Below are 13,570 nucleotides of genomic sequence, written 5' to 3'. Positions count from 1 at the left end.
AACAAATCATATGGGGAGACACTACTCTGAGGCATGCCACATAATGCATCATGGGGTGGCAGGTAGCCTAGTGATTAGAGCGTTGGGCCAGTAACCGAAAAATTGCTAGATCGAATCCCGAGCTGACAAGGTAAAAATCTGTTGTTCTGCCCCTGAACAAGGCAGTTAACCCACTGTTCCTAGATTGCCATTCCTAGACTGTCACTGACTTGCCTAGTTACAACAAAAAATGATACCAATCATCTGAAAGGAAAGTAGGATAACAGACTTTGGGCAGTTCCAACATCATGAATTATCACTGGCCCTTCAAATGGCAACACAACAACAAGTCTGAGATAACCACCTAATGCTGGATCTAGTCCTCTAGGTGGAGAATGATCAATGTGGAAAGATCAATACCCAATTGAAATGCAAATGTTACCCAAGGGACATGCAGACAAAGTGGCCAGCACTGGACAGAGGATCATGACTGGCCTCAGCTGTTCTCTGTAGGGGTTTTAGTAAACCAATGCAAATTCAACCTCAGTCAATTCTGTGAACATATTCACACCAAAGAGCTGGGAAAGAAAACTCTGGCATTACACTACTGTTTACAATAGTTATCAGACAGGCAAGTCTAAGAGAAAACAGGCATTTTATTTTAACCTAGTCAGTTAAGAACAAATTCATATTTACAATGACAGCCTACCGGGGAACAGTGGCTGAGCTGACGAGGTAAGTCTTATGGGACTGCCTTGTTCAGGGGCTGAACAACATATTTTTACCTTGTCAGCTCGGGATTTGATCCAGCAACCTTTCAGTTACTGGCCAAACGCTCTAACCACTAGGCTACCTGCTGCTCCAAGAGAGCATATACATTTCTCACTCACTCATGACTGCACGGCCAGGCACGACTCAAACACCATATTAAATTTGCTGATGACACAACAGTGGTAGGCCTGATCACCGACAACGAGACAGCCTATAGGGAGGTCAGAGACCTGGCCGTGTGGTGCCAGGATTACAACCTCTCCCTCAACGTGATCAAGACAAAGGAGATGATTGTGGACTACAGGAAAAAGAGGACCCGAGCACGCCACCATTCTCATCGACGGGGCTGCAGTGGAGCAGGTTGACAGCTTCAAGTTCCTTGGTGTTCACATCACCAACAAACTAACATGGTCCAAGCACACCATGGCAGTCGTGAAGAGGGCACAACAAAACCTATTCCCCCTCAGGAGACTGAAAACATTTGGTATGGGTCCTCAGGTCCTCAAAAGGTTCTACAGCTGCACCATTGAGAGCATCCTGACTGGTTGCATCACTGCCTGGTATGGTAACTGCTCGGCCTCCGACCACAAGGCACTACAGAGGCTAGTGCGAACGGCCCAGTACATCACTGGGGACAAGCTCCCTGTCATCCAGGACCTCTATACCAGGCGGTGTCAGAGCAAGGCCCTAAAAATTGTCAAAGACTCCAGCCACCCTAGTCATAGACTGTTCTCTCTTCTACCACACGGCAAGCGATACCGGAGCACCAAGTCTAGGTCCAAGAGGCTTCTAAGCAGCTTCTACCCCCAAGTCATAAGACTCCTAAACATCTTGTCAAATGGCTACCCAGCCTACTCGCATTGCCCCTCCCCCCCACCACTGCCACTCTCTGTTGTCATCTATGCATAGTCACTTTAATTAACTCTACCTACATGTACATACTACCTCAACTAACCAGTGCCCGTGCACATTGACTATGTACCGCCACCCCCCTGTATATATTGTTATTTTTTTTACTGCTACTCTTTAACTACTTGTTACTTTTATCTCTTATTCTTATCTGTATTTTTTGAAACTGCACTGTCGGTTAGGGGCTCGTAAGTAAGCATTTCACTGTAAGGTCTACTACACCTGTTGTCTGACTCATAAAATTTGATTTGATTTAGTTGATGCATTTAGTGAAGGCAAATGATCTCATCTAGAGTGGATTACAGTCAACACTTCATGTCATTTGAGAGACTGGCCAGTAAACGGTCTTTGAAATGGAAGGTGGTGAGGCTGTGGCCCTTCCTCTCTCAGACAGCTTCTAGAAGGTCATTGCTGGCCCATCTATAGAATAATAAAACAATGACAGCTCAATACAGCCACCATGTGGAGGGACAGTACTGCATCACACTAGAGTATAGCCTACTGTGCTCTCTGGTATAGACAAAGAGCTGTGATACAGGGACTCAGTTATCCATCATTCTTTGTACATACTGTAGGGATCAGAGGCAACAGGTGGAGGAGCTATAGGGGGACAGGCTCATTGTAATGGCTGGAATGGAATTTTCGGGATGGAGTCAAACGTGTTTTCATGTGGTTTCCAAACATGTTTCCATATATTTGATGTGTTTGACACCATTCCATTCCAGCCATTACAATGACCCCGTCCTCCTATAGCTCCTTCCACCAGCCTCCTCTGATAGGGATCCATTTAGAGTGAACTGTCAGCTGCAACTCCACCTGTCGGTAAAGTTGCAGTAGCCCCATTAATTGGTATATAAAGTGTCCTAACTTTATTCTGATTACTGCAATAAATATTACATCAAAACAGAGTTGTCACACAGAGAGAGCATGCTGCTAGCACAGTGCTTTAGGGGGTCTTGTCTCACTGAAAGATCAGGACTGTTTTTGACAGATATCACTGTTGAATTATTCATGTTTCAGGGCTAGAACAATAGCACATTGTGTATTTTATATAAATGATTTACAAAAAGGAAAAGAACAGTTCATCTAGTTCGTGAAGCTGTATGATATTCATACCATCACACAGCACTCCTAGACCATCATCTATGATGAAATGTAACCTCAACCTTTGCCAATAACTGTTAAGCAACGAGTGACCATGGTGCTGTATGACTATTATGTATGACTATCAGTCCAATGTAATACGACTCATCCATGTGTGACAACTTCACTAAATTCATTTGTTCAGATGCAACTTTTAAGGGTGTAGTTTAATAAGACATAAAGGATGTATGAGTTGTTCACAATATGTTGCTAGAAAACAGGCCAATACCATGGAGCTTGATTGACATCGCTTTACTTTTTAAATGCAAAATCAAAGACTATGTTAGTTACATGTTTTATATACACAGCAATGGTAATGACAGGAAAAACAGAAATTCTTTATTCACAAGCGATGAAGGCAGCCAGTCCAGCCAAATTAAAATCTCTTATTTTACAGAGCATCCCTCATGCAAGTTTCTCATAAAAATAAATGTAAATAAAGCAAACTCAGTAAAATAAGTCATTTGATTTCCACTAATCTCTGGTGTAACCCAAAGCTATGGTCAGGGTCTTAGTTTGTTTTGAGTCTCTTACTTCCCACGTCCTGTGTTGGTTCCTCTGGCTCTCGTTTGGCACCTTTGCCCGTCTCGCCTTCATTGGGTGTCCTCTGCTCTTCGTTGCTTTCAGCAATGACTCCTTTCATCTGTTTAAGCTCCCTCCTCCCTCTCCTCTCCTCCATCTCTCCGATCTCCTCGGCAAACAGGGCTTTGAGGGGCGGGATGAGTCTGGGTAGGATTCTGAAGTCTCCAAACCGAATCTGAGGAGAGACAGGGAAGAGAGATCACTCAAGAGGTCTTTCAACATACCCAGCCTCCTCTGAGGCAGCTGGATATGTATCTCTGATGGGAGTCTAACACATTCTGAACGTTACCTTAAAATGGTACCTCTAGATTTAAACTGAAGTTGTCCCAGAGTATTCTACCTGGACTAGGGACATTGTCTGCTCATACCGTAGTGAATCATGATCCTAATTCATTCTGAGGCTACACATATCCAGTGGGAAAGTACATTTCAGATGTGCAGAACCCGCATAAACATTTCAATGTTGCTATGCATAACAAGTGGACTAAAGTGCACCCTTCACCACCCACTTACCCTCATGTGGTCAAAAGATATTCCCACTCTGTCGTTGAAGTCCTCACTGAAGAGGGGGATCTTGGCATAGCGCTGGCTGAAGTGGTTCAGCATGATGAACTCAGCATTCATCTTCATGCCAATACCGATGGCCTGGGAGGTGGTACTGTCATTTTGGGAGGCAAGCAGAGAAGCATGATGCTACTCTGCTGCTATTCTAACAGTAATTACCAGACTTAACCCCATGGTAAGCTATACAGAGTTTGTTCAGTTCAACTCAATGACTTTCAAGTTGTTTTCAATGCGAGATGGAGCTCTTTAACCAAAGTCACTGAAATTCCAGCTGGAAGGCAGAAGTGCTTTCATTACCTCCAATACGGAGTTCCAAAAATCAATGGCAATCTCAGAGAAGAATGCAGGCAGTTACAATGCCCTCTAAAAATGACTGACTTCTCAAAAGCTCCTTGAGTTTCTTTGTCAGCTGAAAAATGGCACTAGTCTACTTCTGTTTACCTCCTTCAATGCATGTCATATTTTCACACTTAGGGCTGGACTCAATCAGTATCACATAAGTATCACGGAAGATATGCATTGTGGCTCGATTGAAATGTAAAGGCAATGTCTCCTCGTTTGTGGAGACTGCATTCACGGTAAACACTGCATATGTCGACTCAATCGGAAATGTTTTTATGCGGATCTTCCGCGATATTGATTGAATCCAGCCCAAGAAAGATAGTTTTCTAATAGAATAACGAAGGACACCTCTGAAGAGAAGAACCATACTAGATCCATCTACTAACCTATGTCTCTTCTCCACAGCCTCGTCCTCCAATCCATCTTCCAATGTGGCTTCATGAATAAGTAAAGTTGCATTCTTTCCTTTGAAAACACAATGACAAACATGAATCACACGACTGCTGCATGGCACAGCACTTCCAGCCTCTCTTCCTCTCCCAGAGGAAATCAATCACACAGCTCTGTGTAATAAACCATCAACCAGCCCTGCTTGTCTGGCACACCCAGGCCTCTATAATGAACAGGCATGGGATATAGCCAGGCTCTCTCTGGTAGTCTTCAGCTGGATCACATCCAGTTGAACAATTTAAAAAGAGACAATGAAGTGGGATCCCACAGGAACTATGTGGGAGACCTTGTGATTCATAGCGAACTTTGGAACCGATCGATAGCATTAAGCAATATCTGGTAAATGATGCCAGACATTTATACACGTAACGGCAGATCAAATGGCATTGGTGAGTATTTACCATTTGATCCGGACGTCACAAGTGTGGTTTATAGCGAGTGTGTAAATCTTTTCACATCACACAAATTCTGGGAGCTGTACAAACATCACAATTGGGGATGAGAACTGTTGGTACTGACCCATATGTGCGAGGGCATCGCAGGGCATTGTGTCCCCAGAGAAGACCAGCTGCCAGCCAGACTGGTGAGTGATGCTGCAGGCAAAGGCATTCTTACAGTGACGCACCGGACAAGTCTGGAACTATGAGAGAAACAGAATATATGTATTTAAGCTTTGACGATAGCCTCAATAAACAGTCGTTGAACCTAACAAGAGTGTTATGAGTCTTATTGAACCACGAAGCAGCCTGTTCAAGTCTCCACATACCTTTGCTAAATCAGACTTCTTCAGCAGTGCTTGGATGAATGCCTTGGTTTTGAACTTGGACACCTCAGCCCCCTCACACATGACTTTGCTAGGGACAATGCTGAAACATAGTCAAGAATACATGAATATTAGAGACGATGGACATCATATCATCAGGTTTGAAAGCATCAATTCAACAGAGTAAGACGTGTCTTTCCTGACATACTTGACATGGCTGAGGATCTCCTCACAGTGGTCGTGGTACTGGTTGAGCCAGGTCATCATCTGGACAGGGGCTATCAGATAGATGGGGCTGAAGGCTTTCCCAAGAGTTGCCTGAACGGTAAAGAGATAAGGATAAACATTCATTAAAGTGTTCCATTTTGCATGAATTAATCAGGACTCATCTTAAAATGTGAAAAAGGGAAACTCTTTACTGACCAAGGCTCTCTCCCTTTGAAACAGCAAACTCAACAATCCCTGCAAAATAAAGTAATATTCTTTAAAAATGATTTGAAATGACTTTATTCCAGAATATATGCTATAATTCTGTAATAAACAAATATTTATAGGAAGAATAATCCTTACTGTGTGATGGTCCGCGTGCATGTGAGAGATGAAGACGGTTGAGATCTTTGCCAGTGTCTCGTCCACACGGTCCCCATAGTGTCGGCACAGCTGGCCAAAGGTGCCCTCTCCACAGTCCAGCAGCACTGACTGAGTGGCACTGAAGGAGATGGGATATGGCATAAACACAGAGAGAGACAGACATTTATACTGGCTACCTCACGCAGACATATCTTAAAGGATTTTTTAAAGTAACTCGAGTCTAACTGAGGGCCATTACCTGATGTTGACCAAGTTGCCACTAACGTTCCTGATCTTCATAGGAAGAGCCGATCCAGTTCCTAAAAAGACCACCTCTGGGTATTTTTCTGTCCGCCCTGCAAGAAACACAGCATTTTTCTATGCCATTGAAATTTCAGACGTAAAACTATGATATTCTATCCGACAAAAGGACTACAGGAAACTAAACTCTGTTACTTTCTTAAATGGCCAGAGTGAAATGTTTGCAACTCCATTCAAGAGGAGTAAAGAGAAATTGATGGAGCTTTGGACTGAGCAATGTAACATCTCCCCTTGGGCTTCTAGCCTGACCTGTATCAGAGCAGGGCTCACCAGACAGCACTGCAGCATCAGTCGTACGGAACCGCTTGCACTCCTCCACTTCTTGGAGGAAGTTAGGGGCCTCCGCAGCCTCTTTCACAAACTCTTCAGTGTCACAAGTGGGGATGGCATCTCTGATGAATAAGAAACAGTAGAGAGCACACATCACATAGTGCTGAGGGGCAGCGACGCTCTCATTTGACTTTGACAGTGTTGGCATCTATAAGATCATAGAAGAAATAGTAAGCCACACTTGAAAGTAGTGTTTCATCTGAAATGGTTTTCTTTGACAAAGCAGTCCTTTGTATGTGCAGACTAATGTCTGGTAAATTGTGGCCTGAAGGACAGACTCACCTTTGCCATTCAATCTTGGGTCTGAGCTGGAACTTCAGAAGACACTCGGCTCTGACATTGGGGACATGCAGGGCAGCCTGGGTCTCCTTGAGAAGATCAATAACAGAAGTTTTTACAAAAACAAGTGTAGAAAGCGATTAGCACAATACAACGCAAGCTACAAAAGGTTTCCAAATGAACACGCTTATCTCTGTGTAACAGCAGGTTACAATGGTGAATAATTAAAGTTCTAGCACTTCACAACTTACCTTTGTTTTATAGTGCTGGAGCTCTGGAAATATCTCTGGATGAATCAGATTGAGCTGAGTTTGAATCTTGTGGCTCCTGACGTTGTGAACAGTGCAAACTTGCTCATTCAGGATCAGGTGCTCCGTGGTAGATGGAAACCTAAAATACAAAAGCACACAAAAACATTAAACATGTAGAAAGACCAACAGAAAACAGAGAGACAAGTGAATTGCAGAATATGGAATATGTAAACAGTCTGAAACTGAGTATTACATATGGCTGATTTTGTACCTTTCCATCCATTGCTTGTATTCATCTGTTTTCAGCACAGACTCAGGGCTCATGTGGACTACTAAGACAGCAGGGTCCTCTGTTCCTCCACGTTGGTATCTGCAGATGAGACAAATAACTCAGAACTTAACTACTATCTCCTAAAGAAGGAGTAATGACACGGGATGCAGAAGCAGCCTTTGACACATTTGGCCAACTTCGCTCAGGCCATTACCTGCTCAGCTGCTGATGGATGCAGATTGGTTGAACAAACTCCTCAGAGGGACACTCCACAACAATGAAGGCTGGTCCTGGATCAGTGGGAGTGCACACCTCCTCAGGATGGATCTGTAGGACAACCATCAGGATACCATCAGACAACAGGACGAAATGGATCTAACATTTACATAGCTAATCCAAAATTACAGAGCCCTAACAATCAACCAAATATAATTGAAGTACCTCTCTTCCTTTGTAGGTAACACTTTTCCCATCCTTCAGAGCTGCAATGAGAGGACCAATAGCTGCAGTGCCTCTGTGGAGAAAGTGCATCAAAAAAGTCATTAAATTGGCTCAAGTTTGTTGAGCAGGCAAAACTGAATTTGTATTGAAAAATCAACTTACAATGGTAATCCAAGGTTTTTTGCTTGAGCAACCAAGAAGTTCCCCTTCTTAGGATGAAGCTGCAAGTCAAAGAGAAAATTTGACATAAATTACATCAAAATGCAATCATTCCGTATGTCACTGAGACAATGAGATTGTGTTTCTTACCTTACAAACGAATGCCACAACTAAAGAAGGATCCCTTGTTGCTCTTGCTTTTCCACCTGAGATGAAAATGCAATGTGAGAATTGGTGTCCTTTGGAGCTCAACATCCTTGAACTAGGGTACTGATGCCCCTGATAGCGCTGGATTTTGCATGTGAATGGGAGCGCTGCCTGGTTTAACACTTGCATTTGATTGGCTCGAAGTATAAATTATATTTTCCTTCAGGAGAGGCATTTCATTGTGTTTCTTTTTTGTTTTTCCTTGTTTTATTCGTGCATATCTCTTTTCCTACTGTGTCGTACAAAGTTTTAGCAGTCTGTTTTGTATCTTATGCTAGCTAGCTTTATGCAAGTCAGAAACATTTTCAGAAACACAACCTGTTTGGAGCTCCATCCTAGCAAAATACTTGATTGGTTTGATTAGCGACACTAGTTTCCATGTAGACTCCACCGTACTTCACCTCTTTTTATCATCTTCCTGAGAACGTCCCAAGGCTTTCTAACAGTCAGAGCATGCGCAGCCTGGGCTTTTGAGCCCACAAGCTCCTAGTCTTACCTGGGCTGGTTGATCTCTCCTTCCTGCTGTCTGTGCTGGTGTCCTCAGAGTCTTCCGGCCTCCACAGCTCCCTCCTCTGGGGACTACTGGAGGGGCTGCTCCTCCCTGAGTTAGGGGAGCACTTTGGCCCGTCCTCTCTGAGCTGGGCTGGTATAATTGGGGTTAAGAGAGTGTCAACTACCAACTTTTCAGGATGAGAACACAAATATTCACTATTTTACCCGTCATAAACTTAATATGCTTTAAGATAAAGAGTATGAGTAACAGTTTATTACTCAATGCTAAAAAAAAATACAACGGTGATTTCTAGTACTCACCAAATATTGGTATTTGACTAACTGTCATTGTGTCATCTGTGTATTGTTTCTCAGTGTATGGTCGAACAGCTAGCTTGATTTCTTCCAGTGGTCCAGAAAATACTCTGATGGCATTCACATATTTCTCCTAGATCAAGAGGAGGGAATGACATATTAGACTCAGGATAACACAAAAACAGTTGACTCATAACAGACAATCTTTTGTACTGCTACAATGTCCACTCACCAGTTGTGGTGGTCCAGAGAGAACAACCTCACGGACACCAGTGTCTTTCAGTGTCAATATCATCCCTAAACCAGAGAGTACACCGTTTATCACACTTAAGGATATACGCGGAGACATATGCTAAGCATGCAACAACCTTTGACCTATGTCTATCTACAGTCATGTGAAAAAGTGAGTACACCCCCAGGAAAGTGGTCTTTTTTTGTACATATTTGGACAGATGGCTATGTAATCTTCACTTCAACACTATTGACAGAAAGGTAACCTAATTTAACAAATGACACAGAAAGATTATACTTTGCAATCATTTATTCATCAAAAATCGACAGAAATGCAATTCCATAGTGCAGGAAACATAAGTACACTCCTAGCTTCAATAGCTGGTGTTGCCCCCTTTGGCTGAAATAACTTCATGCAGCCATTTTTTGCAACTGTCTATGTCTCTTACAACCACTGGGAGGAATTTTTGCATACTCTTCTTTACAGTACTGCTTCAATTGTGTCATGTATGAGGGCCTGTTTTGCATGTACAGCCCGCTTCAAGTCCCCCCACTGGGTTTTGACACAATTGAGATCTGGGTTTTGACTCGGCCATTCCATACCCTCAATTTCTTATTTTTTTGCCATTCTGTTGTAGTTTTGCATCATTGTCCTGTTACAAGATCCATGTTCAGCTTAGTTTCAGCTTTTTGACAGATGGCCTCACATTCTCCTCAATAAATCTCTGGTACAATATTGAATTCATGGTTGACTCAATAATGGCAAACTGGCCAGGCCCTGAGGTAGCAAAGCAGGCCCAAACTATAATGCCACCACCTCCATGCTTTACAGTTGGTATGAGGTTCTTCTGTTCAAAGGCAGTGTTTTGTTTTAGCCAAACATGGCATCTGGCATTGCAGCCAAACAATTTAAAAAAATGATTTGTTAAATTGGGTTACCTTTATCAATGAATGTGGTTGGAATTTAGCTCAAATGTATGTGCACAAATATGTAAAAACAACAAAAAGACCACTTTCCATGGGGTGTACTTACTTTTTCACATGACAGTACACAGTGACATAGGCTAATCATGCAGTAAGCTTTGATCTGTCTATTAACTATGCACAGTTGTTTCCAGGTTGACATTACTGACTTGATGTCAAGTGGCTAGAATAACAAGCAACTTACCTGATAGACCACCAACATTCTCCCAGCTCATTCTAGTGAGGAAAATATTGTCCAAGCGAGCAGCTTTTAACCTGACAAGGGGAACATTGAGATTTATTGAGCCGAGACTGAATTATAGATTTGACAGGAGGCATTGACAGGAGGCAATTCAACTTACTTGTGCTCTTGCATCAGCCTCTGTGTTCCCTCACCACAGTTGAATAGGTACCTTCCAGAGGAAAAAGGGTAAACAAATATGCTGCAGCCAAGTGCCTTTCTGATACCCACAATACAAATATATTTGGCAATGTTACAACAAATTGTCAGACACTCATGTTCTCTGGTTAAGTTACCTATTGAACTCAGAGAAGACATAAAGTGATGCGCCATTATCTCGGCTCCCTGCCCCGACGACCTGCGCGTAGACAGTGGCTGGTCCATGCACATCCACTCCACGTTTCCTCTGTTCTCTAGACCTCACATGTCGCAATGTTTCTTTGGGTGTTCTGGGTTTCTTTGATCCCAGATGTTGGTTGTCTGTTGTGTTCGTAGACATTGTCCGCAGAAACGGGAAAATCAGGGGGAAACGATGTTCACTGCATGCGAAGCTTTGTAGGCGACCCGTAGATGTGTGTCTCACAAATAGCCATGCAATAGATTTACAGTGTAGAGACACTTTAGTCATACTAAAAATGTTTAATGGAAATCAGTTCTGTTGGTCGTACAAGACACAAAACTTATCCATAATCATAGCATAATCTTTATGGAAATATAATTTTACCTATCAGCCCACTTATCATTGAAATATAAACATTCAGTCAGGACTTCAGCGGTTGAGAAATGTGATTTGACGCTCAACTGTGTTTCTTCCGGCGTAGATTGATGACGTCTTCATCACACTCTCGAACGTTGGTGTGCTTATTTTGTATTTATTCAACCTTTAACTAGACAAGCCAGTTAAGAATAAATCCGTATTTACAATGACGGCCTACCAAAAGGCCTCCTGCGGGGACGGAGGCTGGGATTAAACATTTAAAAAATAATATATAAATATAGGACAAAACACACATCACAACACTACATAAAGAGAGACCTAAAACAACAACATAGCAAGGCAGCAACGCTTGACAACACAGCATACATGGTAGCAGCACAAAACATGGTACAACCATTATTGGGCACAGACAACAGCACGAAGGGCAAGAAGGTAGAGACAATAATAAATCACGCAAAGCAGCCACAACTGTCATTAAGAGTGCCCATGATTGAGTCTTTGAATTAAGAGATTTAAATAAAACTGTCCAGTTTGAGTGTTTGTTGCAGCTCGTTCCAGTCGCTAAGTTAGCTGCAGCAAACTGAAAAGACGAGCAACCCAGGGATGAGTGTGCTTTGGGGAACTTTAACAGAATGTGACTGGCAGAACGGGTGTTGTATGTGAAGGATGAGGGCTGCAGTAGATATTTCAGATAGGGTATATATAAAAATATATAAATACGCAGCAACCAGTGGGTCTTGCGATGGGTATACAGAGATGACCAGTTTACAGAGGAGTATATAGTGCAGTGATGTGTCCTATAAGGAGCATTGGTGGCAGCCTCCACTATTTATGCCGCAATAGTTTGTGTTGGGGGGCTAGGGTCAGTCTGTTATATCTGGAGTATTTCTCCTGTCTTATCCGGTGTCCTGTGTGAATTTAAGTATGCTCTCTCTCGCTCTCTGAGGACCTGAGCCCAGGACCGTGCCTCAGGACTACCTGGCCTGATGACTCCTTGCTGTCCCCAGTCCACCTGGTCGTGCTGCTGCTCCAGTTTCACCTGTTCTGCCTGCGGCTATGGAACCCTGACCTGTTCACTGGACGTGCTACCTTGTCCCAGACCTGCTGTTTTCAACTCTCTAGAGACAGCAGGAGTGGTAGAGATACTCTGAATGATCGGCTATGAAAGCGAACTGACATTTACTCCTGCGGTGCTGACCTGTTGCACTCTCTACAACCACTGTGATTATTATTATCTGACCCTGCTGGTCATCTATGAACATTTGAACATCTTGGCCATGTACTGTTATAATCTCCACCCGGCACAGCCAGAAGAGGACTTGCCACCCCTCATAGCCAGGTTCCTCTCTAGGTTTCTTTCTAGGTTCCGGCCTTTCTAGGGAGTTTTTCCTAGGCACCGTGCTTCTACACCTACACCTGCATTGCATGCTGTTTGGGGTTTTAGGCTGGATTTCTGTATAGCACTTTGTGACATCAGCTAAAGTAAGAAGGGCTTTATAAATACATTTGATTGATTGAAATCTGATGGCCGAATGGTAAATAACATGTAGCCGCTCGAGCGCACCCATACCTGCCGATCTATAAATGATGTCTCCGTAATCTGGCATGGGTAGGATGGTCATCTGAATCAGGGTTAGTTTGGCAGCTGGGGTGAAAGAGGAGCGATTACGATAGAGGAAACCAAGTCTAGATTTAACTTTAGCCTGCAGCTTTGATATGTGCTGAGAGAAGGACAGTGTACTGTCTAGTCATACTCCCAAGTACTTGTATGAGGTGACTACCTCAAGCTGTAAACTCTTGAGGTATTAATCACACCTGTGGGGAGAGGGGCATTCTTCTTACCAAACCACATTACCTTTGTTTTGGAGGTGTTCAGAACAAGGTTAAGGGTAGAGAATGTTTGTTGGACACTAAGAAAGCTTTGTTGTAGAGCATTTAACACAAAATCCAGGGAGGGGCCAGCTGAGTATTAATAAATGTGGGAGGTCTCACTGTTCTTTTGCATTGATTTGCAATATAGCAATAAAACAACCAATAAATAAACTGGAGTATTGTTGATTAAAGCTAATAATATCTGACAACGTTCTCTTCAGTAATATAACAGAGCTTATCAATAGCCCCATATGTAGCAGGCCAGGGAGACTGATAAATTGTATGGCAAATTAAAAATAAACATTTATATTTGGATAGTATATAGATACATATATATATGTTATGAATTTAAAAGACAATATACAAATGTAAATGTTTATTAATATCATGAATTTGGCATTGTATT

At 42.8% G+C, this 13,570-nt stretch overlaps 1 protein-coding gene across 1 annotated transcript; it reads right to left on the bottom strand.

Annotated features, from left to right (window-relative positions):
• Window positions 1-3,039: 3,039 nt before the first annotated feature.
• On the bottom strand, window positions 3,040-11,399 carry LOC129833487 (zinc phosphodiesterase ELAC protein 2-like). Its single transcript, XM_055898128.1, has 23 exons — window positions 10,871-11,399; window positions 10,696-10,746; window positions 10,539-10,609; window positions 9,372-9,436; window positions 9,146-9,272; window positions 8,829-8,975; window positions 8,276-8,331; window positions 8,129-8,187; window positions 7,967-8,039; window positions 7,740-7,852; window positions 7,526-7,624; window positions 7,255-7,393; window positions 7,007-7,092; window positions 6,665-6,786; window positions 6,333-6,429; window positions 6,074-6,212; window positions 5,927-5,965; window positions 5,712-5,821; window positions 5,507-5,606; window positions 5,260-5,380; window positions 4,677-4,755; window positions 3,898-4,042; window positions 3,040-3,559 (listed from the first exon to the last, which is right to left on the bottom strand). The coding sequence occupies exons 1-23, from the start codon at window positions 11,200-11,202 to the stop codon at window positions 3,314-3,316; spliced, it is 2,616 nt and encodes an 871-aa protein (XP_055754103.1). The 5' UTR covers window positions 11,203-11,399; the 3' UTR covers window positions 3,040-3,313.
• Window positions 11,400-13,570: the final 2,171 nt, after the last annotated feature.

Source organism: Salvelinus fontinalis, chromosome 34 (genome assembly GCF_029448725.1).
Source record: "Salvelinus fontinalis isolate EN_2023a chromosome 34, ASM2944872v1, whole genome shotgun sequence".
Taxonomy (NCBI): domain Eukaryota; kingdom Metazoa; phylum Chordata; class Actinopteri; order Salmoniformes; family Salmonidae; genus Salvelinus; species Salvelinus fontinalis.
Note: the sequence above shows the minus strand (reverse complement) of the source record. Positions and strands in the feature narration are given on the sequence as shown.